Raw genomic sequence first — 26,762 nt, forward strand, 5'->3', positions numbered from 1 at the left:
CCACGTTTGCCTCATTTGGACACCTGGAAGTGCCTCAAAAGCAGCTCCAAAGGCGCGCGACGTGTTCAGGATCAGGGCGCGACGTGTTGGGTAGTTTTCACATAAATTCACCTACAGCTCAACAAAACGCAATTTTGACTGGATTTGACTTTTTGGAGTAGATTTTGATCCTCCTTGTTGTAAATGATGTAATTTTATGATATTTTGACACTTATTTATCTCTTCTAGAAGATTCATTCATGAGATAGGAAAAAATTTAATGAATGAATTGGTTTCCTAGCTTATAGAGGCAAGTTGTTTTGACTGCCTAGTTTTTAGTGCTCAGTTTAGAATTGGTTGAAACAGCTCCTAGGATAGTGAGCTCGACCCCTAGAGGCAAGGAAAGATGTTAGATTACCTATATTATGTACTTTCTTGGTCATTTTCATGGTTGGACTCTTGAGGGAGAAAGCTTTTATTGTATTACTCATTGTATCTCTGCAATTTTGGCAAAGGAAGAAAGACCAGGGTTTTGCAGTCCTTTTTGGGATTCCTATGGTTACATGTATTAATGGTGTGTTTCTCTTTGTACTTGTAAGTTTTTTATGTGAATCATCTTCTTACTTTTTCTTCTGCAAATTAGGAAAATGAAGTGTTAAGGTAGAATTCATGGTTGCTATGCTCTGCCTTTAAGTTTTCTTAATATCAATGTTTTCAGTTGTTTAAGGAGAATTCAAGGTGATTGCTTGCTCTCCTTAGCTCCTCACCAGTCATTCTCATCCATCCAAATCTTTCAAAGGCATCAATACAGTCTCCTACCTTGCCCCAAAGAACCCCCTGCGAAAACTGTGTCCAATCCCTGCACCCAAAATTGCCTTTCCCCAATTTTCCACCAAAACCCTAAAAATCCCAAATCAAACCTTTTTATCAGTTTACTAGCCTAAAATCAGTGTTCTTTATTGGTTATCTCTGCCCGTTGAAGATCTTTGCCGAGATAGACCGGAGAGAGCCCTCTCCTGCCCCGTAGGGCTAGCTACGAGGCTAAGTGGTTTGATGTTGCCTTGGAGTTTACCTTTTTCAGCCTGAGGTGAAATTTCAAGCGCTAACAAGTTGTACTTTCATCCATCTTATACTCATTGAAATAGGCCTAAATTTGGATATTCTCAGCAATATTCTTAGTTGCATCCAATCCACCATTTTTTGCAATCATAGTAAATGGCTCTCCCTCAAAATTTTTGGGGCCTCTAGGGGACTGAGCCAAGGATTCTTTCTCTCTCTTTTTCTATTCCTATTAATAGCTAAACTGTTAAGAAAAATAATTTCAAAATATCATCACAAGGGGAAGCTTAAGGGGTTACATATAACACCTTTTGAAGTTTTAATGTACCTGTTATTTGTTGATGATGTCGATATTTTTGGTGTCGGTTTTATTGATGGATTTTAATGCATTCATGGGATTCTTTGTATATTATGTGCTTCTATAGGAATGGAAATCAAATGGGTAAAGCCTTGAGTTCATTATTATTTCCCTATGGAGGATTTAACTGCCCCCCTTGTTAATGTTATTCCTCTTCCTATGGAAAGTAATGATTCTAGTTTCAAGTATCTACTCTCTTTTTTCAAGGATGGAGATATGAAAACAAAGGAATAGGTAATATCTATGTAGTTACATAAGATCTATGTCATTTATGAATGCTATAGAACCCTAATCCCCTCTGTTGGGCTCTCTAAATTCCCACTCCAAGTTTCTCTACACAACCATGGAACACAATACAACAAAATAGTATGGAACCCCTACTCTTCTTAGAAGCTCGATATTTAATATAGCTCAATAGCCAATTAGAAATAAGATTTGACTCTCCAACCATTAACTAGAGTTAGAATTTTGTACCTTCTAGAGTTTTCTTGAAAATTCCTTAAAAATTATTTTTTTTGAAATTTGATTGTGAAGAGATATTCTTAGACTCCTAAATTTATTGTGAAGATATATTCTAGTTTTATTGTGAATACGTGTCTTAGGCTATTCTAGTTAGTGAAGACATGTGTAGGCTATTATGGCAATGTTATAGTGGGGTGAATGGCAATGTTATAGTGAGGTGAATAGCAATGTTGGTCAATAACGAGGGTTGAGCTGAATGTCAATATTGAAATGGACTTAGGTTGGCGTGGTGAAAGTGAGAGAAACGTTTTACCCAACCTCGCTCGTCGTATGATGCCCCAAGTTTACTTACCTCCTCGCTGCTGGTCTACTTACCTCCTCGTTCCTGGTCCATATCCATCTATACGACCACCTCCTCCTCCCATGTCATGGAATTATGAAGTCTTTCAATGTTTTCCTCACCTCACACCCATGACACCCATCTCCATATACGACCACCTCCTCCTCCCATGTCATGGAATTATGAAGTCTTTCAAGGGTGATTCTAGGGTTTCCTTAGAAATCTCAGCATCTTCACTAACCCCCACTTGGATTTCCTTCAAATAAAATGTTAGGGCTAGAAACTTGTTGCTCTCTCCAAACCTTCTTTTAGATTAGGTTTTCAAGATCTAAGAGAGTTGGAGTACATTATGAATTAGGATTTCTACGTGTATTTCTCTTTCCTAAAGAAAACCTTCTAGTAGAGATCCATATGTGAACAATGTTAGCATGCTTCCTTCTCTTGTTCACCAGCAAGGAAGAAACAATCATCTCCGAGGGAAAAACAAATATTTCCATCCTCTAACAATGTTGCCAAAATGATGTTATGTCCTAGAGACGATTCCTGGCTGGGGAATCAATTCCAAGATATCAATATGATATATTAATTTACAAAATATATTGTTTTGGAGTTAGAAATAATTGGCAATATGTATAGATCTCCTGAAACTTCCTCTTTTGTATTCAACATGCTAGTTTTCAATTTTGTAGACAAAATACTTTTAAAGAATGGAAAAGGATATTAAGGAAATAATTAATTTCTTAGGTATTTAAGAATCCAAGAAACCCACACTAGAGGAATAGTTTTTATAGCTTAGGAATTTCGAAATGGTTGTTATGTCGCCTAAAAATATACTACTTCAATTCATATAAAATTATAGGTGTATTAAAAACATACTAAAAATTATACAAATCTGTAATAGTTTACATAAATTAGAGTATATTTTTTTCCAGAGACAACTTGTACATTACTCTAGATGTTATAGTTTTCTTTAGACATTTAAGAACATAAGCTAGAAGAAAAATGGTTTGAATGAAATAACATACACATAAGAAAACTCTGCAAACACTATGAAACTAGAATCTTTAATGATATTGTTCAAAATCGTTTCAATACATCCCAATACAATATGCCAAAATTCAAAACCTCCAAACCCCTATTTTGAGTTCCATTCTTCTTTTTATACGAACTGAGATTAGAACTCTTATAGTCACTTCTTGTAACTCTAAAAAAAATGTAACTAAAATAGGAAAATAACTTTTATAAACCCTTAATTTAGTTGACATCACAAAATTAGATCACGAGTAGTTTAAGTATGCCACATTAACGTAGTCTCTTTGAATATGTTTGAAACAATTTCCTATAGTTTAAACTATAATTTTTTCATGAAGATTTCTTGTATGGAGATGTACTTATTCTACAAAGAAAACTACAAATTCAAACATGTGCACCCAAAAACAGAGTATCAGAAGACAACCTTGGTCATATGGTAGAAGGAAATTCATATGGAATATTAACCTTAGACTTGCAAACTCTAATCATGATTCATAAAATATAATGAATGAGAGAAGAGACCAACAACATAGTCATCATCATTAGCAAAGGATAAGAGTCCATATGAAGTCGATTAGCCACCAATTCTCTAAACCATTTCAACATCCTTAATGCAAGAACATGCTCTAAATATCAATAAAAGTGGTTAATCTTAAGTTGCTGTCAACAATCTCTGCTCCATTTATTCCGCATTTCTAATGTTAAAAGTTCTTCGCTTTCTTCAATATATTTCATACTCATGCACTTAAACATTCGCTTATAATACACACTATATATATATATATATATATATCACAAAATAAAAATTTCTCTATTACAACAACCTCAAAAGATTTAGATCAAAGTATTCCACCCCTTCCTTTGAAGTCTAGATACTAGCTCCATTTTCATCTAAAGTCAACGTTGGATGGTTTAGTGGATGGAAGTTTAGTCCTTGATAGTGCTAATGTGAGGTACTATGGAGAAAGTCGCATATTCCACTTTCACAAATTCAAGATATAAAGGAAATTTGCAATGGTACATAAGCTACGATTGTTTTGTCCCTCGGAGTAGGGGATGCTAGTGTTAAAGGCCCACCGTGATTGTCATGTATTTTAATGTTAAAGGTTTGATGGGTGCACCAAAGCTTCAAACCTTTAAGAATTTGATAAAGGCTTCCTCTCCTCATGTGATTCTTCTTCAAGAAACATTGTGTTCAAGGAAAAATGCTAAGGAGACTCTAGCCCCATGGATTACAAAGTGGTCCTTTCTCTCCCTCAACTTAAAGGGGATTTTCATAGGTTTTATTACCGCTTGGAACCCTTCGCTAGAAACAATTTCAACTAATCTAGTTGAATCTAAAATATAGTGTATTTAGAATTCAAAGATTTTGCCTACTCTTTTAATGTGACCACCATATATGGCCCCTATGTAAATAGGAATTCATTTTATACCTAGCTCCAAGATGTTGGAGAGACTATTTCAATGCCGTATTTAAGGAACCTCTTGGGTTAGTGTGCTACAATTTTTTCCTAAAGTTTTTACTAAGGAAGTGAATGAAGTTATGTGTCCATAAGTAATGGAAGAATAATTGAAATTACCTTTTTTCATGATGAAAAGAGAGAAAATCACTAGTCCAAGTGGTTTTTTGGTCAAGTTTTATATTGGCTTCTTCAAGCTAGTAAAGATACTCCTAAAAGTTTTATAGGAGTCTAACTAATTTGGTAAAGTCTCTAAGGACATACTCCACATTTTGGCCTTGATCCATAAGAGAAAATAGTCTTCCTCCTTTCAAAACCTCAGACCCATTCCTTGCTACAATGTTGTGTACAAGGTAATTCCAAAGATCATAGAAAAAATCTAAAGTTTCTCCCTAATTATTAAATGTTGGAAGGAAAATTTGGTTTTCTTTTCTACTACTGGATTCATGACACAGTTTATCTTGCATAAGAGGCCTGAACTTCCATCAAAATTGATAAAATCCCTTCTATGTTGCTCAAGCTTGACTTTTCTAAGGCATATGACAAAGTTAGTTGTACTTTCATCCATCTTATACTCATTGAAATAGGCCTAAATTTGGATATTGTCAGCGATATTCTTAGTTGTATCCAATCCACCATTTTTTGCAATCATAGTAAATGGCTCTCCCTCAAAATTTTTGGGGCCTCTAGGGGACTGAGCCAAGGATTCTTTCTCTCTCTTTTTCTATTCCTATTAATAGCTAAACTGTTAAGAAAATTAATTTCAAAATATCGTCACAAGGGGAAGCTTAAGGGGTTACATATAACACCTTTTGAAGTTTTAATATACTTGTTATTTGTTGATGATGTCGATATTTTTGGTGTAGGTTTTATTGATGGATTTTAATGCATTCATGGGATTCTTGGTATATTATGTGCTTCTATAGGAATGGAAATCAATTGGGTAAAGTCTTGAGTTCATTATTATTTCCCTATGGAGGATTTAAGTGCCCCCCTTGTTAATGTTATTCCTCTTCCTATGGGAAGTAATGATTCTAGTTTCAAGTATCTGCTCTCTTTTTTCAAGGATGGAGATATGAAAGTACAAAGGAATAGGTAATATCTATGTAGTTACATAAGATCTATGTCATTTATGAATGCTATAGAACCCTAATCCCCTCTGTTGGGCTCTCTAAATTCCCACTCCAAGTTTCTCTACTCAACCATGGAACACAATACAAGAAAATAGTATGGAACCCCTACTCTTCTTAGAAGCTCGATATTTAATATAGCTCAATAGCCAACTAGAAGTAAGATTTGACTCTCCAACCATTAACTAAAGTTAGAATTTTGTACCTTCCAAAGTTTTCTTAAAAGTTCATTTAAAATTCAATTTCTTTTTAAATTTGATTGCGAAGAGATATTCTTAGACTCCTAAATTTATTGTGAAGAAATGTGTTAGGCTATTCTAGTTTTATTGTGAATACGTGTCTTAGGCTATTCTAGTTAGTGAAGACATGTGTAGGCTATTATGGCAATGTTATAGTGAGGTGAATAGCAATGTCGGTCAATAACCGGGGTTGAGCTGAATGTCAATATTGAAATGGACTTATGTTGGCGTGGTGAAAGTGAGAGAAACGTTTTATCCAACCTCGCTCGTCGTATGATGCCCCAAGTTTACTTACCTCCTCGCTGCTGGTCTACTTACCTCCTCGTTCCTGGTCCATATCCATCTATACGACCACCTCCTCCTCCCATGTCATGGAATTATGAAGTCTTTCAATGTTTTCCTCACCTCACACCCATGACACCCATCTCCATTAAGACAGAGACCGACCATCCCGAAAGACCAGGACCAGACCCTTCTTACAACGAAAGACTGTTTTGGAGTTGGTACACCTGCACAGAAGCCGCAATTAGATTTACTTTAATACTCATCTCTCCGCAATTAGATTTACTTTACTGCAATTAGGCTCCCCTCATCTACTTTAATGCGTATCTCTGTGCAATTTAGCTAGCCTCATTTCTAGTATTATTATTATTATTATGGTTATGGCAATGGCCACCGGTGTGGTGTTGTGTTGGTTATGGCAATGGCCACCGTTGTCGGTGTGTATTTTCTACTCCATCGGTTCACCAACAAACTATACCCCACTCCCACTGCCAGAGAGTCTGAAGGGGCATTCTATTATTCTGCACGACTGAAGACAAGTGCCGATGGGCATGGGTATATATATATGCAACCCAATTCGCCAAATCTTCAAAGCGCATCGCTGAGCTTAGAGCTATATTCAGGTTGTTGTTTAAGTACAAGGATGAACATGTCGAGATCAAAGGCGTTGCTCTGCCCTTCCCCAGCTCATGCGAAGTACGTGCTAATTGCCATCCTGTTGATTATTATGATTCAGTACCCGGATATAGTAGCAGGAAAGCATGCGCAGACAACCAGGCATTACAAGTTCAACGTAAGTACCAAATTATTTTGCTTACTTGTCATGTTGCGTAGTTGAAGTTGATGACTTGATTATTATGAATGTATTACATTGCAGGTGAGGCTAAGCAATGTGACACGTCTTTGCCGCACGAAACCTTTGATTACAGTGAATGGAAAGTATCCAGGACCTACAGTTGTTGCTCGTGAGGGAGATCGGGTAATTATAAAACTTGTAAACCACGTGAAGGACAACGTCACTATTCACTGGTAATTATACTCATTCATAAAATACTCGACTCTAATACTTTGTGTGTCTTAGGCTGCATGCAGCAATGCCACCTGGTGGATTGGTTGATTAATTGAACACAACATTGTTTTTCTGCAGGCATGGCATTCGACAGCTGAGATCCGGATGGGCGGACGGTCCTGGTTATATCACTCAATGTCCACTTCAAACCGGAATGAGTTACGTTTATAATTTCACCATCGTAGGGCAGAGAGGAACTCTATGGTGGCACGCACACATTTCTTGGTTAAGAGCCAGTGTATATGGAGCCTTCATTATCTATCCTAAGCACCGCGTTCCCTATCCATTTACCAAGCCCTACAAGGAAGTCCCCATCATTTTGGGTAAGTTTAATTTTATAGTAATTCATTTTATTTCCTGGACCTTGTAGTAATTGTATGGCAATCTCATACTTTTTTGGCCGCCTTCACCTTGCAGGAGAATGGTGGAATGCAGATACAGAGAAAGTTATCCAGCAGGCTCTCCAAACAGGAGGTGGTCCAAATGTGTCAGATGCCTATACTATAAATGGATTTCCTGGCCCACTTTACAACTGTTCTTCCATTAACGGTAATTATATTATATTTGTATTTCAACAAATCAATGGTAACCATAATCTATCTTTATGTGTTTAGAGTGTAAACTATGGAGGCTCATGCACATATTTGACTAATCTCACCATGTCAATTATGTTACACAGATACATTCATTCTAAATGTGAATCCTGGGAAGACATATCTTCTCCGTATAGTCAACGCTGCACTCAATGATGAACTCTTTGTTGCCATTGCAAATCACAGTTTGACTGTGGTGGAGGTGGATGCCGTTTATGTGAAGCCTTTCCAGACAGACGCTCTTGTTATAACACCAGGCCAGACCACCAATGTATTATTCACGGCCAATGCTTCTACTAATGTTGGCGCAGTTCAACAGTTTTTCATAGCAGCTCGCCCATTTGTTACAGGGGGTGGAACATTTGATAACTCCACCGTTGCAGGAATTATGAGCTACAATATTTCCAACTCCAACAACTCTTCCGCCATTATGATGCCAAAACTCCCATCCCTCAATGATACAGCCTTTGCCGCGAACTTTAGTGCAAAACTTAGAAGCTTGGCTACTTCACAATTCCCAGCATTGGTTCCTCAAACGGTGGATAAGAAGTTTTTCTTTACAGTGGGCCTAGGACTTAATCCTTGTCCCACAGGGATGGGGAACGCCACATGTCAAGCACCCAACAACACAAGATTCACCGCCTCTGTCAACAACATTTCTTTTGTTCTCCCAAGCACTGCTCTTCTTCAATCCCACTATTTCAAGCATATGAAAGGAATCTATAAGACCAATTTTCCAGACAATCCTCCATTCCCATTCAATTACACAGGCACTCCACCCAATAATACTGCGGCTGTGAATGGGACCAGAGTCAAAGTCCTTCCCTTCAACGCAACAGTTGAATTGATTCTTCAAGACACCAGCATTTTCAGCACAGATAGCCACCCTGTCCATCTCCATGGTTTCAATTTCTTCGTGGTGGGCCAAGGCGTTGGAAACTACAATGAATCAACCGATGCACCCAAATTTAACCTTATTGACCCTGTTGAAAGAAACACTATCGGAGTCCCAAAAGGAGGTTGGGCGGCTCTCAGATTCCGCGCAGACAATCCAGGTATTACATATATCAATCCAATCTCATCTTGTATAACATTCAACGTTTAGTTACATTGAAATTTCAGTGTTGTCCATATCATGAAATCTACTTCAAATAATTCTATTGTTAATGTCGTCTGTTTCTATGTAGGTGTGTGGTTCATGCATTGCCACTTGGAAATTCACACATCGTGGGGACTAAAAATGGCATGGGTCGTGAAGGACGGAAAAGGTCCCCTTCAATCTCTCCCACCTCCCCCCTCTGACCTTCCCCCTTGTTGATCTCCTTCCTCCCCCCTTGTTGTTCTCCTTCCTTCCTTTGTCACGACCGCCCCCCCACCACCACTCCCACTTTATTTCTTGATTTTATTTTGGGTCTCCTCGATGTTTCAGTTTTGTTTGTGCCAATTTTCTTTTTCCTTTTTTCCCAAGTGGTGGAGACATTAAATAGATTGTCAACCTTATGAAGAAGAGTTAGCAACAAAAAGCAACCTCTTCAACCAATGCATACCTAGAAATGTTGTACTCATAGGGAATTCAAAAAGGGACATGAATGAAAATGCAATGGTTCCATTAAATTAGAGAGCGCATGAGTGCTTCATACACATTTCTAATAAAAATGTTTTGACTTCTTTGTTGTGTAATCTAGTGGTTTCTAGAGCGATTGGATTCAACATTTAATCACATTTCAATGTGTTTAGAATTTTTTCGCTGTGATTGTTAAGTGCTTCTACAAATATACAAAGTGTGAATTATATTATTCCACATTTCACATTTTCTCTAGTTTTCACTAAGACTTATAAACCACAAAAATTCACAATGCTTTCCATAATTCACTCCCGCATAGAGGCGGGGTTAAGAAGATATAGTGGATGGTTTGACATAATAAATGTCCAAATAGTCTAAAATTGAGACCAAAAAAAATCTTTTTATTGTTTTTAATATTGTCTCAACCTTGGTGTATCCCCAAAGACAATATAAAACATGTCTCTATAATATAATCATGTATGCTATGTTATGGTATGGAAAATTGTAAGGAAAATGCCCTTCCATTGTGCTAGTACCCTTTAAAGAATTTTGGGGAGAGGCACAACTAGATCCCCAAGAGAAGCCACCAAACCATGTAATGCAAGGTTCATAGAAAGGCTCATTCTCGTCACCATAACATTCTATGGAGGCAAAAACAATCTAACCACCACCAAGATGAATAAGTGTTGCACATTGGTCATTGGAATGGGAAGAAATGTGATTAATGGTATGCCCCAATGCTTAAGGCTCCAATAATAGAAATCCCTTTGCTAGTAGGTGGATGATATCCACATCATTATCCATTTATTTTCATATCTTTTGTGTCATTATTGCAACACTATTTGTGCTAAGTCATTCATCTCAAACTAGAGAACCATTACAAATTGTGAATACCACAACCCATAACCATTTTTTTTAATTGCTTATAGACATAGCTTTTTGTTCAATCCACCTAATGTAAGTGCATAAGTAGTCCAATCACCTTCCACTTTTTGAAAGCAAACTTGATCTTTTAGTTCTAAATAGAATGTACTATATTTCCAATCTAATGATAGAACAACTCCTCCTAGTATAAATATATATTTCGAAAAATAATACATTAAGTTTGGGATTTTTGGCCAAGTGTAGCTAAGAAGAATAAATTGAAATACAATATCATTGGTACATAAGAGAAGAAGTAGGGATCATATGTCTACTTAGCAAGAAATGATAACAATGGTAAGTTCCATTTATGGGGGCATTTTTTTGAGAAAAATCATTCAAATTTCAACTTTGGAAAATATCTTAAGGTTTTACATCGCTAAAACGAAAGCACAATATGAACTTCTAGAAATTATTGTGCGCATAGAATTTTTTAGTCCCAAGCTACTATATTACAATTTGACCAACCTCTAGGTTGTATTCCTCTTTTTGAATTAGAGTTGAGATACTGAGTCACTATACTCCAAAAAATCCCCTTAATTTTACAGGTATAGCAAAACCATCATGAAATTATCTACATAGGATTCTATAAAAAGCACTTGCCTAACTATTAAGCTACATTCATTACAACCCACTAAATAAATCAAGGTAAGGAAAATTGGAGGAGGACTACACACATATTTCATAAGTTACATAAGGACCCATCATTGTCATCTCTAAATTACAAACCCAAGGAAGACATTGTTAAGAGATCAAAGAAATTGTACTATTCCTCCCTCCTTGTAATAATCATAAGAACACATCATTAATAATAATACATGACCGTTTTAGGCATGATCACTTATTGACATAAATAAAAATAAAACAACTATAGACACATTATGGAGCTTGTACACCATACTTCAAGATGAAACTCCATAATTAAGTGCTCATCCTATACTAGTGTCATGATGGATTCGCGGATTCGATTATCTCTTTAGTAATTTGTCATCCTTCCAAATGTTTTGGCACTTTGAGTTAAATCAATAGCATATACAAAAATACAATGGGCCAATTCTTTAATGACTAGTATCTATGTGTAGCATGAATGATTTATTTTATTATATAATGCTTATTTCCTACTAAAAATAAATAAAATGTAGTGTTCCAAAAATAATTGATAATAATATTATTTATGAGATTTTGAGACACCTACTACACATTCCTTTAAACATGGAACAAGCTTAAGAAAAAACAAACATAGTCCAAAACTCTACATTTTCTAAATCACCTTATAATTTGAATACATTTCTTTGCCTTTGTTCCCATGTTGATCATGAAATAAAATTAACAAGTCAAAATTTGAATTTCGTTTTAATCTCTACTACTGACCATAAATAGTGAGTGAATCTTAAAAACTACAAATATGAGTATATGTTATGGTACTTTGAAGCTTTCATTATCATGGCATAAACTCTCTTTTATCAATGGATTTTTTAGTTTCCATAAATTGGTGACATATGGCATACTTCATGTAACGTACCAAAACATAAATATAAAACTTTGATCAACTAAAAACCTATGTATTTGTTTATCATTTCATATAGAATATTGAAAAATAAACTTGCGTACTCTTACATTCAATCTTGTAACCACTAGTGATCCATAAATTTTAATCAATATTATTAATTAAAACGACATTGATATAGATCATAATGGTCATATGGATAAAAAAACATTACACATCTCTTCCAAGCACACAACATTATAGAAATGTAAAGAAGCTTCCCATAGTGAAAATGGCATTCCTTACTAGGAAATCGAGATCAACTAATGTGTTAATTTCTTAATGAGAAGTGCCAATGTGCATCATGAAGAATTTAAATGGAGATCGATTAATGTGTTAATTCCTTATTGAGAAGTGTCAATGTTCATCATGGTGAATTTTTTCTATTATATAATTTTTATTTTCCAATAGGAATGGATAGAATTTAGTGCTTAAAAATATTTGATAGTAATTATATTTATGATATTTTGAGACAACTATTATGCATGCCTTTGTACATGCCGAAATACTAAGAAAAAATTACATAATAGAAAAAAATACATTGTCTAAATCACCCTATAGTTCCAATTCATTTATTTCTCCAATGTTACCATGTGGACATGCTCAATAAACAAAACTGTGAGGCTCCCTTCTAGGGTCCTCTAACTAAAAACTAAATTTCTCTAATTTTAAACACAATAAGATGGGAAATAACTTATTTATATCTAAACATTTATTTGATCATAACATACCATTAAAATTTATTTACCACAAATTAAATAAGCAAGAATTTCATTGCAACAATTTACATAAGTAATCAATAAAAGGAGGAATATATGTTCCAATAGCTTAGTTGAGATGCTTCTGAGCTCCTGATTCTGTTGGGATGCTCCTCTTGACTACTCGATTGGATTTACCTCTCAGCCAACTAGGAATTATTTCCTAGCCCAGGGAACCTCCACAGGTTCCCTAGCCCTCCGAGCCCAAGTCCAACCAGATGTAGTGTGTCCAAGTTTAACAAACACTCTCCAGATCCAAGTTTGTGTTCCCTCATTTATCTCTCCATTCTTTCCCTTCTCTTTCTCCACATCCCTCCCCCAAACACAATCCTCCAAAACAAAATCAAGACCAAGGATCCCCCCCTCCTCTCATCATCCTTCCCCTTTGTTGCCTCTTTCTCCCATCCACCTCAACCACCTATCATTAATGTCATGAGTACCCCCTCATACTTTCATTTAGTATCCTTGTCTCTTTTTACCATATCTCCTCCCAAGTAGATTTGATAGGACATTTTTGGGATAAGATATGGATATTTAATTTGGAAATTAATTGGGGAAATAACATATCTTCTCCCAAGTAGATTTGAGAGGACATTTTAGGGATAATATATGGATATTGAATTTGGAAATTAATTGGGGAAGACCATATCTTCTCCCAAGTAGATTTGAGAGGACATTTTGGGGATAAGATTTGGATACTTAATTTGGAAATTAATTGGGGAAGGCCATATCCTCTCCCAAGTAGATTTGGGAAGACATTTTGGGGATATGGATATTTAAATTAGAATAATGGAAGGAGACCATATCTTATCCAAAATTAAATTTGAGAAGACAAGTTGGGAATTGAATAATAACAATAATTAAATTTATATCAATAAATAAATTTACAGTTTCACAAATGTAGGTATGTACCAATATTTCTTTATAATTATTAGTCAATATTTTTAGGAAATTTAAACACTAATAAGATTTGCATGATAAGATTAAGTAGGGCATTACATACACCCCTTCTTTAGAAAACTTCGTCCCAAAAATTTAATAAGTCAGCCAATGATACCACTTCCCATCAAGAGTCTCCAACTAATCTATATCCTCCTATCCTTCCTAACTTGCTTCTGGTCCCACCCTATCCATCCTCTGTTGTTATATACTATGGCATCGACTATACCAATCTAATCACTAATAAAACCAATATGGTGGAAGCGCCAACTATATCGACCTAACTTCCCCAGCAAGAAACAGGCAATCGACATCACACGTCTCGGGGAGTGTGTCCATCACTGCCCTCCCACGATTCTAGGTTTGGAGGTTACACAATGGGAAATACCTCCACCCCTCCTTACACTAGGGTCAACACCAATTGGAAATCGTCATCAGATGTCTAGGGGAGTGTGTCCATCACTACCCTCCCACGATTCTAGGTTTTGAGGTTACACGGTGGGAAATACCTCCAACGCTCCTTACCATAGGGTCAACACCCTAATATGGACCAGACTACAACATTGGTTGGATACTTGTCATCGAATAATCCAGTCAGATAGTCTTCTCACCTGCCATTTACATTTTACCCATGTCATAAGAGTGCGTATCAAGTAGATACAAAATGTAATAGAACAATGTACATCATAACTTTCCTTGTTAGATGTCTCGACCTTCCCCAATGGAAGAGTAGATATTGTCTATCATATAGTTCTTTCCAATATACAAGTTAGTTCTCATTCATGCATATATATAACAACAATATATATATATATATATATATATATATATATATATATATATATATATATATATATATATATATATATATATATATATATGTTGTTATATATATATATATATATATAAAAGGATCGATGCACTAGTTAATAACCTCTTTAGTTTGGTGAATCCAGTGTCACATTCATATGTCCATTCATACCTAACCCCTTGTCGTTGTAGTGTGGTGATGGATTTTGAAATCCTCGAAAACTGTTCCACAAACTTGCGATAATAACCCGCTAGCCCCATAAAACTACGCACCTCATGAGCATTTTTCGGTACTGGCCAATCCATTATGTCCTTAACCTTTTCGAGGTCAGCTGAAATCCCTTCTCCTGAAATGATGTTCCCAAGGTAATGAACTTTCTTCTAAAATAAGTAACATTTTGACAATTTTCTATACAATTGATCTTCCCTTAAGCAAAGCAATACAACCCTTAGGTGCTTCTCACGCTCCTTTTCATTCTTGGAGTACACAAGAATGTCGTCTAGAAAGATTGGCACAAATTGTTCTAAATACTTCCTGAACACACCATTCATGAGGCTCATGAATACTGCTGGTGCATTGGTCAAACCAAATGGAACAACTACGAACTCATAGTGCCCAAACCGAGTTTGAAAAGCAGTTTTTGAGATGTCACTTTCCTTAATCCTCAATTGGTGGTATCCAGATCGTAGATCGATCTTTGAGAAAACCGTTGCTCCCTTCATTTGATCAAATAGGTCATCTATTCTAGGTATTGGGTACCTAATCTTTATTGTGGCACTATTCTTCAAAAGAGAGTGCTAAGTTGTTCATTTTGTTATGAGAGAATTTGAGAGAAGGATTTTAGCATTTCTAACATTGAACTCTAAAAGGTATAACTTTTGGGCTAAAGAATCTTAGATTGGTAACAAGTTGAGATCACTTAAGTTGGATTCTTAAAAGATTAGAAAATAAAATAACTTGTTCATTTCGTTAGGAAAATGACTCTAGAAGATGATTTCAGAATGCAGAAACAACATTAAGGAATAGCAATACCAGTGCATTAGGAAATGTTTAGAGATGCTCTAGTTCATATGTCACACACACGAGAACTTGTGCAAATTGTTGTACTTAGAAGACTAAAATATTGGCAGTTTAATAGAAAGGTGCACAGTATGATTCTTGGGCCCTTCTCGTGTTTCCATAGAAATAAGCCACTTTAAATAAAGGTGAAATGGTTGGATTCTTTTATATGTAGGTATTGTGAGAAATGACTAAATGAATGGTTTTAAAGAACGTCAAATCTCCCTTTTTTGTGTTTGTCACCTGAATTATTGTTTCTTTTTGGTGGCTACTGGGCGTATAATCTCCACTTGATAAACGTCGAGCCTGTGGGCACCCATCCTTCTCTAAACTGCTACATTATTAAGAACATAAGGTTGTTGATCTCTCACTCTACCCTTGCTAGAAACTAAACATTGGCTGTAAACCTGAAGAGGCATAAGACAGGAATAATGTGGACACATGAATATGCAAGCAAAGTTCAGAAATTCGAACAGATATCTCAAAGAAAATTGATGTAAACTCATAATCATAAACATTCAGAACATCCATGTAAAAGTCCAACAACTGATCGAGCAAATGTGCTAGTGCAGGCTCAAAAATTATTAAATTGATTTGAAAATAGCAACATGTCCATAGACAGAGTATCATGACACGTAAGCGAGTCATCAATCCTTTCTACCCAAATGTACCAAGTTCAATGTCATATACTCTGGAGATGAATATGAACTTGAATACCTGAAAGGGCATAACTATAGGTGTTGTAAGAAAATGATTAATGCATTCAAATGCATAGATGCATAGAAAAAGGGCTGCAAAGGATTGTGGTGTTTATGCATCTGACTTGTAATTATGGATGCCATATATCAATTTAACTCAATCAATAGATATATTGAATCACAAGATGTAGGTAAGACTATTTATAGGTTCTTCAAAGATAATGGAAAGAACAATTACATGTTAGAGTTGTGTTTGTAGGTTTAGTTTTGCAGAGCTCCAAATGCTAATAAGTAATTTTAGCTACATATAGCTATTGGGTGTGTACTTGATTTTATTTGTGCATTTTTAATAAATTATTGTGTTTTGATGCCTTTGCCTTAGCGTTATCACGATCCTGAGACCACACTAAAGCATAATTCAATTCAGTGAATGTCTTTGTAGTTAATGTTTTGTGAGTAACTGAGTTGTTCATCTATCAATATGTACCCCTGATATAAACTATGCATGTACTTACATGAAAGAATGTTAGGTCCCTATAATACTAGTGATTACCCCATTACTATTTTAGTTGTATCCCTTATTAATATTGTTGTGCCCTTATTTGTCCCCACATTTTTATTACTGTGCCCCATAGAATCCCTCTGTTGTTATTTTTGTGGCTTTATATTATTATTGTTAGGTCGACTGGGTTAAATTGTGACTCCTTAAACTACTATATATAGAAAGGAGGTTTTTTCATTTGAATCATAAAAGAATCAATCATTTGTGTAATGTAAAGGAGGTTGTCCCCTTAAAGAGGCTGAATTCTAAGGCGTTGATCTATCTTTTCTATCTTTCTGTGAGCTGGTTTCATAACATTTGGTATCAGAGCTTTGGATTCTAGGGTTTCGCTGCTCCAAATAGGTCATCGTGACATTTTTGCTATAACTTTTTTTTGTGATGTTTCAGAAGCGGAAAAAAATAACCCATTTGAGACGAAATCGCCAAAGGTTGAAACAGGGACACGTGGCATGTCGTACAATGTCCTACAAAGTGAAAAAAGGCGTGTAGATTTTTTTTTTAATTTTGCTTAAGCTTGGTTTGAAAAATTATTTTAAAGGAATTCAAAGGGCATAGTAGAGCACTATTATTGGTAATTGATGCCCCGAGGAAAGAAAATGCAAACACCTAGTAAACAACCTGAAAGCTCTAGCATGACTCATGAAGAAGAGGAAGAAATGCTACATGATATATCAAAATTACAAGACCAACTGCAAAAAATGTCACTCTCACAAAAGCTAACAGAAGCTAAGATAAATGGCATGGAATCTAAGATAAAGGGCCTGGAAGCTAAGATGGATGATTTGAAGATAGATTTGAAGACAAATTTGATGGCAGGCATGGCAGATTTGAAGACAGATTTGACAAATTTCCTACAAGAAATACTTACTAATGGTGAAAGGGTTGTAAAGGAAACTCATGATGCGAACAAAATAAATGTTAATCATGATTTCATAGACTCTAATTTTGGATCAAAGACCCACCATATTCCAAAAATCGATATGATGAATTTTGATGGCAAGGATCCCACAACATGGATATTACAGATGGAGCAATTTTTCGATCTCAATAATGTGGAAAACACACAAAAGGTACGTATTGCAACTTTATATTTGGAACCAAATCAGTTTGTATGGTATCAATGGCTTTGCTCTCGTAAACAAATTATCACTTGGGCAATTTTTACGAAAGAATTGACAGCACATTATGAGGATACAAAAAGCAACACTTTTTTTAGCCAATTGATAAGTCTCAAACAAAAGGGTTCAATAGTGGAGCACATTGAGAAGTTCCAAAAATTGAACATAAGGGTAAAAAATATTCTAGAGGAGCATAGGATTGATCTGTTCATAAGGACTTTAAAGGATAATATCCAACATGATGTTCACCTTTGGGAACCTGATTCATTAGAGAAGGCATTCAGGTTAGCAAGAAAAATGGAAAGCAAAATTATGGCAACCAGGAAGCATACCACTCACAACTATAAAGATGGAAGTGTTTTTGCCCCTAGTCTTCCACAACCTATAAGGTTGACACCACAACAATTGGAAGAAAAAGGAGCAAAAGGGCTTTGTTATAGTTGTGATAGAAAATACACTAAAGGTCATAAGTGTGCTGAGAAGACATTATTCTACATAGATTGTGAAGAGGAAGAAGAAAGGGAGCAAGAAAGGTCAAAAGAAGAGGATATACTCCAGGAACAAAGCTTAGATAAAGAAGAAATGAATCTGACCATATCTTGTAATGCATTGGCTGGAATTACCACTCCTCAAACCATCAAGATAGAAGGACAAATCAAGAGGAAAAAGGTAATAGTGTTGATTGACTCAGGAAGTACCCACAATTTTATTCATTGTAAGGTAGCAAAAGAATTGAATTGCTTCATATATCTAGCACCAGAGTGTCAAGTGATGATTGTAAATGGAGGAACAATAAATTGCTCTAGAAAGTGCCATAATATCAAGCTATCCATGGGAGAATATGTATTGACTAGCCCAATGCTTTCCATTCCAATGGGAGGTGCTGATGTTGTACTAGGAGTCCAATGCCTACAATCCTTGGGTACAATAGCTTTTAATTTTCAAGAACTTTTCATGAAATTTTCTGCGGAAGGAAAGGAAGTTGAATTAAGGGGTATTACAGGGAAACTAGGCAAGATAATAAGCTCTAACGGTATGACCAAGCTTCTTAAAAAGGAACAAAGAGGTGTAATTGCACAATTATGTTCGCTAGATGTTTCCACATCGGAATCATCTATTTCTCTAGATCTCCAAAAAGTCTTGGACAATCATTCCAAGGTATTCGAGACTCCCAAAGGTCTCCCACCTATTCGTGATCATGATCATGCTATTCATTTGATTCCAGGAAGGGTTCCTCCAAACATCAGGCCGTACAGATATCCCTATGCCCAAAAGAGTGAAATTGAACGTATGGTTTCAGAAATGCTAGAGGCTGGTATAATGCAGCCTAGTCAAAGTTCTTTCTCTACTCCAATAGTATTGGTGCACAAGAAGGATGGATCATGGTGCATGTGTCTGGATTATCAGGAGCTCAAAAAGCTCACTATTAAAGATAAGTTTCCCATTCCTGTCTTTGACGAATTACTGGATGAATTGCATGGATCAATTTACTTCACCAAGTTGGATCTTCATTCAGGATATCATCAAATAAGAATGAAGACTGAAGACATTCCGAAAATAGCATTTAGAACTCATGAGGGTCATTATGAAATTTTGGTCATGCCTTTTGGCCTTACCAATGCACCTTCTACATTTCAAGGTTTGATGAATTCCATTTTCAAACCCTTCCTTAGAAAGTTTGTGTTAGTATTTTTTGATGATATACTAATCTACAACAAGTCTTCGAAGGATCATGTTGAACATGTTGACAGGGTGATACAACTATTGGAGGAGAAACAATTATATGCAAAAAGATCCAAATGTTTCTTTGGAGGATAAGAGGTGGAATATCTCGGTCATATTATACCTCATGAAGGAGTTAAGGTAGACCCTAGCAAAATTAAAGCCATTAAGGAATGGAAAATCCCCACATCCATAAAGCATTTTCGAGGATTTCTCGGGTTGACAGGGTATTTTCGCAAGTTTGTTAAGAATTATGGGAGAATAGCAGCACCTCTAACAACATTATTGAAGAAAGATGCATTTTCATGGACTCCAGAAGCAAGAAAGGCCTTCAAACATCTTAAAGAAGCAATGTGCCAAGCACCGGTCTTAGCTACACCAGACTTCAAAAAAACCTTTATTGTGGAATGTGATGCTTTAGGAAATGGAATTGGTGCTATTTTAATGCAAGATGAAAGACCCACTGCTTTTGAAAGTCGTCCAATCAAGGGAAAGTTTTTACACAAAGTATTATGGTCTGTACAAGGTGTTGCAAAAGATTGGTACTATGGCATACAAATTGGAGCTTCCTGCAGCTTCTTGAGTGCACCCAGTTTTCCATGTTTCATATTTAAAGAAGGTTATAGGTGACAAGCTCCCAGTTAAAACAATATTGCCAAAACTTGACGAGGAAGGAAAAATTATATTGGAAACGGAAGCAGTCACAAAAACAAGAACTTGACAGCTATGAAATCAATCAATTTCGGAGTATCTCATCAAGTGGAAGAACTTATCCGCTGAAGATTCCACATGGGAGGATGAGAATTTTATATAGAAGCATCTATAACTACTCAAGCGCTGAGGATAACACTTTTTTGAAGGAGAGGGGCATGTTAGGTCCCTATAATACTAGTGATTACCCCATTACTATTGTAGTTGTATCCCTTATTAATATTGTTGTGCCCCTATTTGTCCCCATATTGTTATTACTATGCCCCATAGAATCCCTTTGTTGTTATTTTTGTGGCTTTATATTATTATTGTTAGGTTGGCTGGGTTATATTGTGACTCCTTAGACTCCTATATATAGAAAGGAGGTTTTTTCATTTGAATCATAAAATAATCATTCATTTGTGTAATGTAAAGGAGGTTGCCCCCTCGAAGAGGCTGAATTCTAAGGCGTTGATTTATCTTTTCTACCTTTCTGTGAGCTGGTTTCATAACAAAGTAACATGTATATACTATAAAATCTATCCATGCATGTATCCCTAAATAATAAAGACACACAACCATATGCCAATTTTCAAAGTCACTCAATGGACCATCAATCTTACATTGTTAATTTTTGAACCTATCACCCAATGATTTATTAAACTAGAAGATTACAGATCTACTGAATAAAGGCACAACTATGTTCTTATCATAATTATTCAGTGAGATCAAAATTACAACCAATCTCAATCATATGTGACACATACAAATTCTCCCCAATCAAATTAGTTCTTCATTAAATATTAATAACCTACTTGGGCTCCTAACTTGGGATGACGGCCCAACTGAGAAATTTACAATTGCTACTCTCCCTAGCCCTCCTTAGTTTTGTCGAGTTGTGACTAGGATTACCCCATTTAGTAGAGTTGATTTGTGGATGAAGTATTGAAGTGTGAACTTGTTAGAAGTTTGTTTTTCTTTCTACAACTTTGATAATAAAGATGCATGATTTCATTGGGAACTACGTCAATTTTTTCATGTTTGAGGTGGATGTAACATTTGATCTCAATATGAATAGTAATAAGACCTATATTCCCCCACACCGCTGATATTTTTCAGCGAGGCCTTGTATACCTCGGTATCTTTTAGGTTTTGAAAAAGATCAAGCTGATCTCTTTCATTGTTTTAATTCAATTCATAGGACTAGGAAATCTGCACTACTACGAAATCCTCCATAATGAGGAAGCATGGATGGGAGATTCCTTATCATCCTCTGCAGGTGGTGGATGTAGCAATGCTCCTTGCACTGGCAATTCTTTCTACGTTCTCTTCATGCCCTTTGTTGGGAAGAAGATGTTCCATTGCATTTCCATGGGCCTCTATTCACCTCTGGTACCAACTTGCTACATCTTATTATTTGTATATGGATTCTATGGATGTTTCTTAGGTCAATACCCATCAAGCATTTCCTCCTAATGGCTAAGATATGTCACTACCCTGAAAACATCTGTTTTGATACTTTAATATTCAACATCATTATTCCCACTTAAAACATCGAGTTGTAGGTTAGTGTGCTAATGACTCTGATAATTTGATTCAACTTAACATGATGTGAAAACGTGCGATGGATATGTTTTGGAGATTGGAATTTTTTTTATATGTGATTGTTATGTTCTGATTTTGGATTTCATTTTCGATAGTGATTGCATTTGTTGGGAAGTTAACGTTTATCTATCAAAGTTAATATTTACTTATCACCTGGCACCTCTAGGTCCAAAAAAATAGTATCCCATAGGTATGACTAGTACAGTAGCTAAATGTATGATAGTGGACTGATAGGTCACTATCTATCCATCCAGGCATTAGATCTAAACAATCACTAGCAAGCATATCGGCTATCGCAAAGTTGTTGATGAATCTAGTGAGTATGGAACTTGAAAGCTTACTCATTGGAAAAATTATTCCCTTGATGTAGATTTTCCTTTTATATTTCTCATTTCATAGGTTGTTAAAGTTCCAAGTAATTGATCCATTGTTAATTTTTCGAGGTCATTCATATCCTCAATGGATGATACCTTGGCATTGAATCTGGAAGGAAGAGAGCTCAACACCTTTTGAACTATAGTGGAAACCTTCATAGTTTCATCAAGGCGTCTCATGAGATTCATTATTTCATCCACTCTTACGAAAAAAAGTTGTGATATCCCCATCCTCATTCATTTTTAATTACTCAAATTTCATTCTATAGCATTGTAGTTTGACCCGTTTTACCTTATCATCACCTTCATATTTTTTCTTTAACTTGTCACACATTTCATTTGTAGTCTTGTAGTGCATATCTTTAACAAATTTTGATTTAGAGAATCCACTTAGGATTGCATTCATTTATTTGGAATTAATTGAAAACTAAAGATTGTCCTCTCTATCAACCAATACAGGTGGATTTTCATATCCAGTCACCACTGCATCCCAGATATCTACACCAAGGGAAATTAGATATATCATCATTCTCACTTCCATAGGGTATAGTTCATTTCATTAAAAAGAGGAGCTTTGTTGGTAGAACATCATTCCTAGTTGGACATGTCTCAGATTTAGATCTTCCTTCCAGTTGTTAGATTGATATTGAAGGAACCTTCTCTGATAACAATTGTTGGAAACTAGGAAAATGCTTAGAGGGGGGGGGGGTTAAACATTAATTTATAAACTTTAACAATTTTTAGCTGATTTATTCAACAATAAATAGAGTTATTAAATATTCAACAATCAACCATGAAATTAAAACACAACAATACTATCAACATCACACACATAAGTAGCACATAGAGACTTTGTATATACGTGGAAAACCATAAAGGGAGAAAACCACAAAACTTTTAGTTTTGATGTAAATGTAAGCACCAACTTCTTTTTCCATCATATTATGTAGGAACCAACCTACAAGACACTCCAAACTCTCTTTTTTTGGCAAGAACCCACTTGCTAGAAGCACCAACTCCCATTGTTTACAAGCACCAACCTATTGATATGGTTCAAGCACTTGCCTGAAGGAGATACCAATCCCCTTATAAATTAGGTAAGTATTTGTTCTAACAAGTTTTTACGATCTTGTTTATGCAGCTCTCTTTGTGTTTCTAATCCTCTATACTTTTATTCACAATAACTTCAACGTTCACCCAATATCCATCTATAACTTTTAATTTTGTCCTTTTGTTCTTTGTATGCTTCAGAATTTTGGCATTTTACAACTTCTCAACCATCATCTCATGTCAACTATATCTCTCGGTCTCTCATGCTGTTAATTTTTTATTGGAACAAGAGAAAAATTCCTCCTTTTCCACTTGAAGCATCAATATTTATATCAACTTCACCTATTTAGCTCTGTCATTTTGCATTCTCAAGTATCAGGAATTAGATTGCTTCAAATCATGTAATTTTAAATTCGTTGGTCACTATGCAACACCAAATTTTGTGATAAAACAAAATGCTAATAATTAAATTTTTCTTCCTGGAAGGTACCATATTTGGAACCCATTCTAAGTATCCTAAAGGAAAAATTTTCTTTGCATCTAACAACTTCTTTACCTCTTTTTCAATCATAAGTAACAATAATGGGTTAAGTTATCTTAACCTTTTCCTAAATGGTTTTTCTTCTAGTTTCAAATGAATCATGTGCTTTATGATAGAAGTATCATATGTTTTTAAATCTTCATATCTCTATGCAAAAACATCTACATATATTTTAAACAATTCCACATAGCTTATATGTATTGTTCAGGGATTGCTTTTGACCACTTAACTAAATTGGTTTCCTTTTCAGTTCCCAAGTTGCAATCCTCCATCTCTTAAGGCTTTACTTGCACAACTGATATCACTAGCACATCATTTTAATCAATAATATATTCTAAAGGAATCAATTCTTTAGGGATTTTTTAATTTTAATGCTGTAAAATTTTGTGATTCACAATAGAATCCTTCCACTCTAGTTCAAGATCAACCATTTCTAGCTCCCCTTCTTCTGAAAATTAATCAATTGTTGAGCTGAGAATTCATCAATCAACTCTAGATTTTTTTTTATTATCTATTTATCATCTTTAAATACCTTCCAATGTCTTACATTGTCAGGAATTGATGGAATATAATGAAATTCAACCTCATATTTCATTTAGGGACTAATAAGGGGTCTAAATGTACTTATTGTATTAGCCAATGAATTTGCTAACTAATTTTATTGTGAGACACTATATTAATATTGAATTCTTGGAAGAAATTTTCAACAATATCCCATAATTTATTACGATATACTCTTAGCCCATAATTCTTTATTTGACACAAACATTTTATCTATTTCACTACCAATTCCGAATCTCCAAATACAAATAAATTTATAATTCGCATTTTCTTTGCCACTTCTAAGCCCAAGATTAGTGCCTCATATTTTGCTACATTATTAGTTGTGTCTGTTATTACCCCAAGAAACTCTCATAGGTTGTATATCAGAGATGCTCGGGAACATTACAAACTCAACAAAAATGTTGGAAAAATGGTGGATGAATGAAGGAAATGATGCATATTCAAGCCAGTTAACCACTTCTACTATGCTTAACCCCAGACATGGGTGAACAGCCCCAGACTACAAGGCTTTAGACTACCAATTACTCACAGTTTTAAGGAAAATGTGATGATGGAGAATACTGATCACACCAGCAGATGCACATGACCCTGTGATGGCCAGTTGCAACCAGTTAAAAGGTCTGTAAATCTATTCTCTAATGCCCAGAAAGGATGATAGCTCTCTAGCATTAAAATAGCAGAAACCTGCATACAAATTCAATGATACATGCTAGATTCAAACACAGAGGTGGGATGACAACCCCTAGAACAAAGAAGAAGAAGTGGAAAGTGAGCAATTAACAGTAAAAGAAGCTTGCATTAGCTGAAAATGAAGACCAGAAGCTGCAGGTCTCACAGTAGTTACAGTCTCCAGAAGTTGAATTCTACACCAACATTCATCAACCCTCTTACATTCTATTTCTAGGTATATATGGAGGTTGAATACAAAACTCTCTGCTGACCTATGCGTGGAGGGGTCATAACTGACCACCAACCACATTTACAATTATATATGGGTTTTTGCTACAAGCTGAGTATTTAAATGAACAAAATTGGCCTTTCTGGTACTTTGATGTCCTTCTTGAATAGGTAAATGCAGTGTTTATCTGCTCAAGGTTGTCCTTCTCATCCTTGGCCATGCTGTTCTTTGAATATGGTAGCTGAAATATTAACTGCGGAGAGTATTTGATGAATGATCGCTTGCTTTCTCCTTCGCGCACACAGGACAGGCCGAAAACACCGAAACCATATGGCAAATGCACGAGGGTTTGAGAATGAGTATCAGCTGTCAGATAGCTCAGACGGACGATGGAGATTGGATCTGAGAGGGCTATCGGGAGCAAATGGGAATGGATGAACGATGGCCGTTGGATCGTGGCGGGAATGATCCAACGACTATCGGGCGGCGGAGATGAGTGCAGGTTAACGAGCGGGAGGACGTACAGGACAGGCGGTAAGCGGTTTCCACACACCGCTTTGGAAGCTGTGGTGGTTTTCGTACCACAGGGCATGATGTAGTTAAATTATGACACATGGCTGGAGGGGACGGTGGGGAAACCGCTTTCCCCGTTGGTTAACAGTCGTGCAAGTTACGGGAGTGGGGAGGCTGCGTAAAGTGTCAGATCTCCGCGGGATGATCAGACGGTCGATAGGTTATAGCACGTGCTTTCAATTGATATGATGGTTGAAAAGACGTGCAAAGGCTAGCGAAAGGGTTAGAATGGGTTATCAGGGTTTCATAGTATTTAAGAAGAAACGCGCGGGAGCTAGGGGAAAAAAGTTTATGGAGAAATTTTAGTGGAAAAGAGAGGAATGGGGAGTTAAAGAGTGTAAGCGGGGTTTGGGTAAATATGGGTTTACACAAGATTTAGGAAGAAAATAGAAATTAAGGGGTTACGAGGGTATACAACGAACAAAGGTGGAAGGATGAAATAAACTGCTCTTAACTCCCTCCTTGAAAAGACACATGGCCATGGTAGTCATTTGGTCCTCCAAACACACAAAAGCATAGCAAAGCTAACACTGGCTCCTTCTGGGGATGAGATCCTCCCTGTGAGGTCTCAAGAACCTGCAGACCATTGCCTTTCTAGCTGAAAACAAATTAGGAAAAATTCCTAGTGTTCCATTGGGCATGGAGTCTACTACACCTATACTAAAACTTATAAAAACACAATATTTACAAATTTTAAGGCCAAAGACCTCAAATCACATAAACTTTCAAAAACTGCCCATTAACTGGGCCATCAAAAACTGCATCT

General features: G+C 35.9%; 1 protein-coding gene across 1 annotated transcript; it reads left to right on the forward strand.

Moving 5' to 3' along the window:
* The first annotated feature begins 6,952 nt into the window (after nt 1-6,952).
* Nucleotides 6,953-9,573, forward strand: LOC149239083 (laccase-10-like). The gene is made up of 6 exons (XM_089367063.1): nt 6,953-7,134; nt 7,219-7,370; nt 7,489-7,733; nt 7,828-7,959; nt 8,090-9,058; nt 9,191-9,573. Exons 1-6 carry the CDS (start codon nt 6,985-6,987, stop codon nt 9,319-9,321), a joined length of 1,779 nt encoding a protein of 592 aa, XP_089223189.1. The 5' UTR covers nt 6,953-6,984; the 3' UTR covers nt 9,322-9,573.
* Nucleotides 9,574-26,762: the final 17,189 nt, after the last annotated feature.

This window comes from Pinus tabuliformis, chromosome 8, assembly GCF_031772625.1.
Source record: "Pinus tabuliformis cultivar Carrire ecotype Pingquan chromosome 8, CPIR1, whole genome shotgun sequence".
NCBI classification, from domain to species: domain Eukaryota; kingdom Viridiplantae; phylum Streptophyta; class Pinopsida; order Pinales; family Pinaceae; genus Pinus; species Pinus tabuliformis.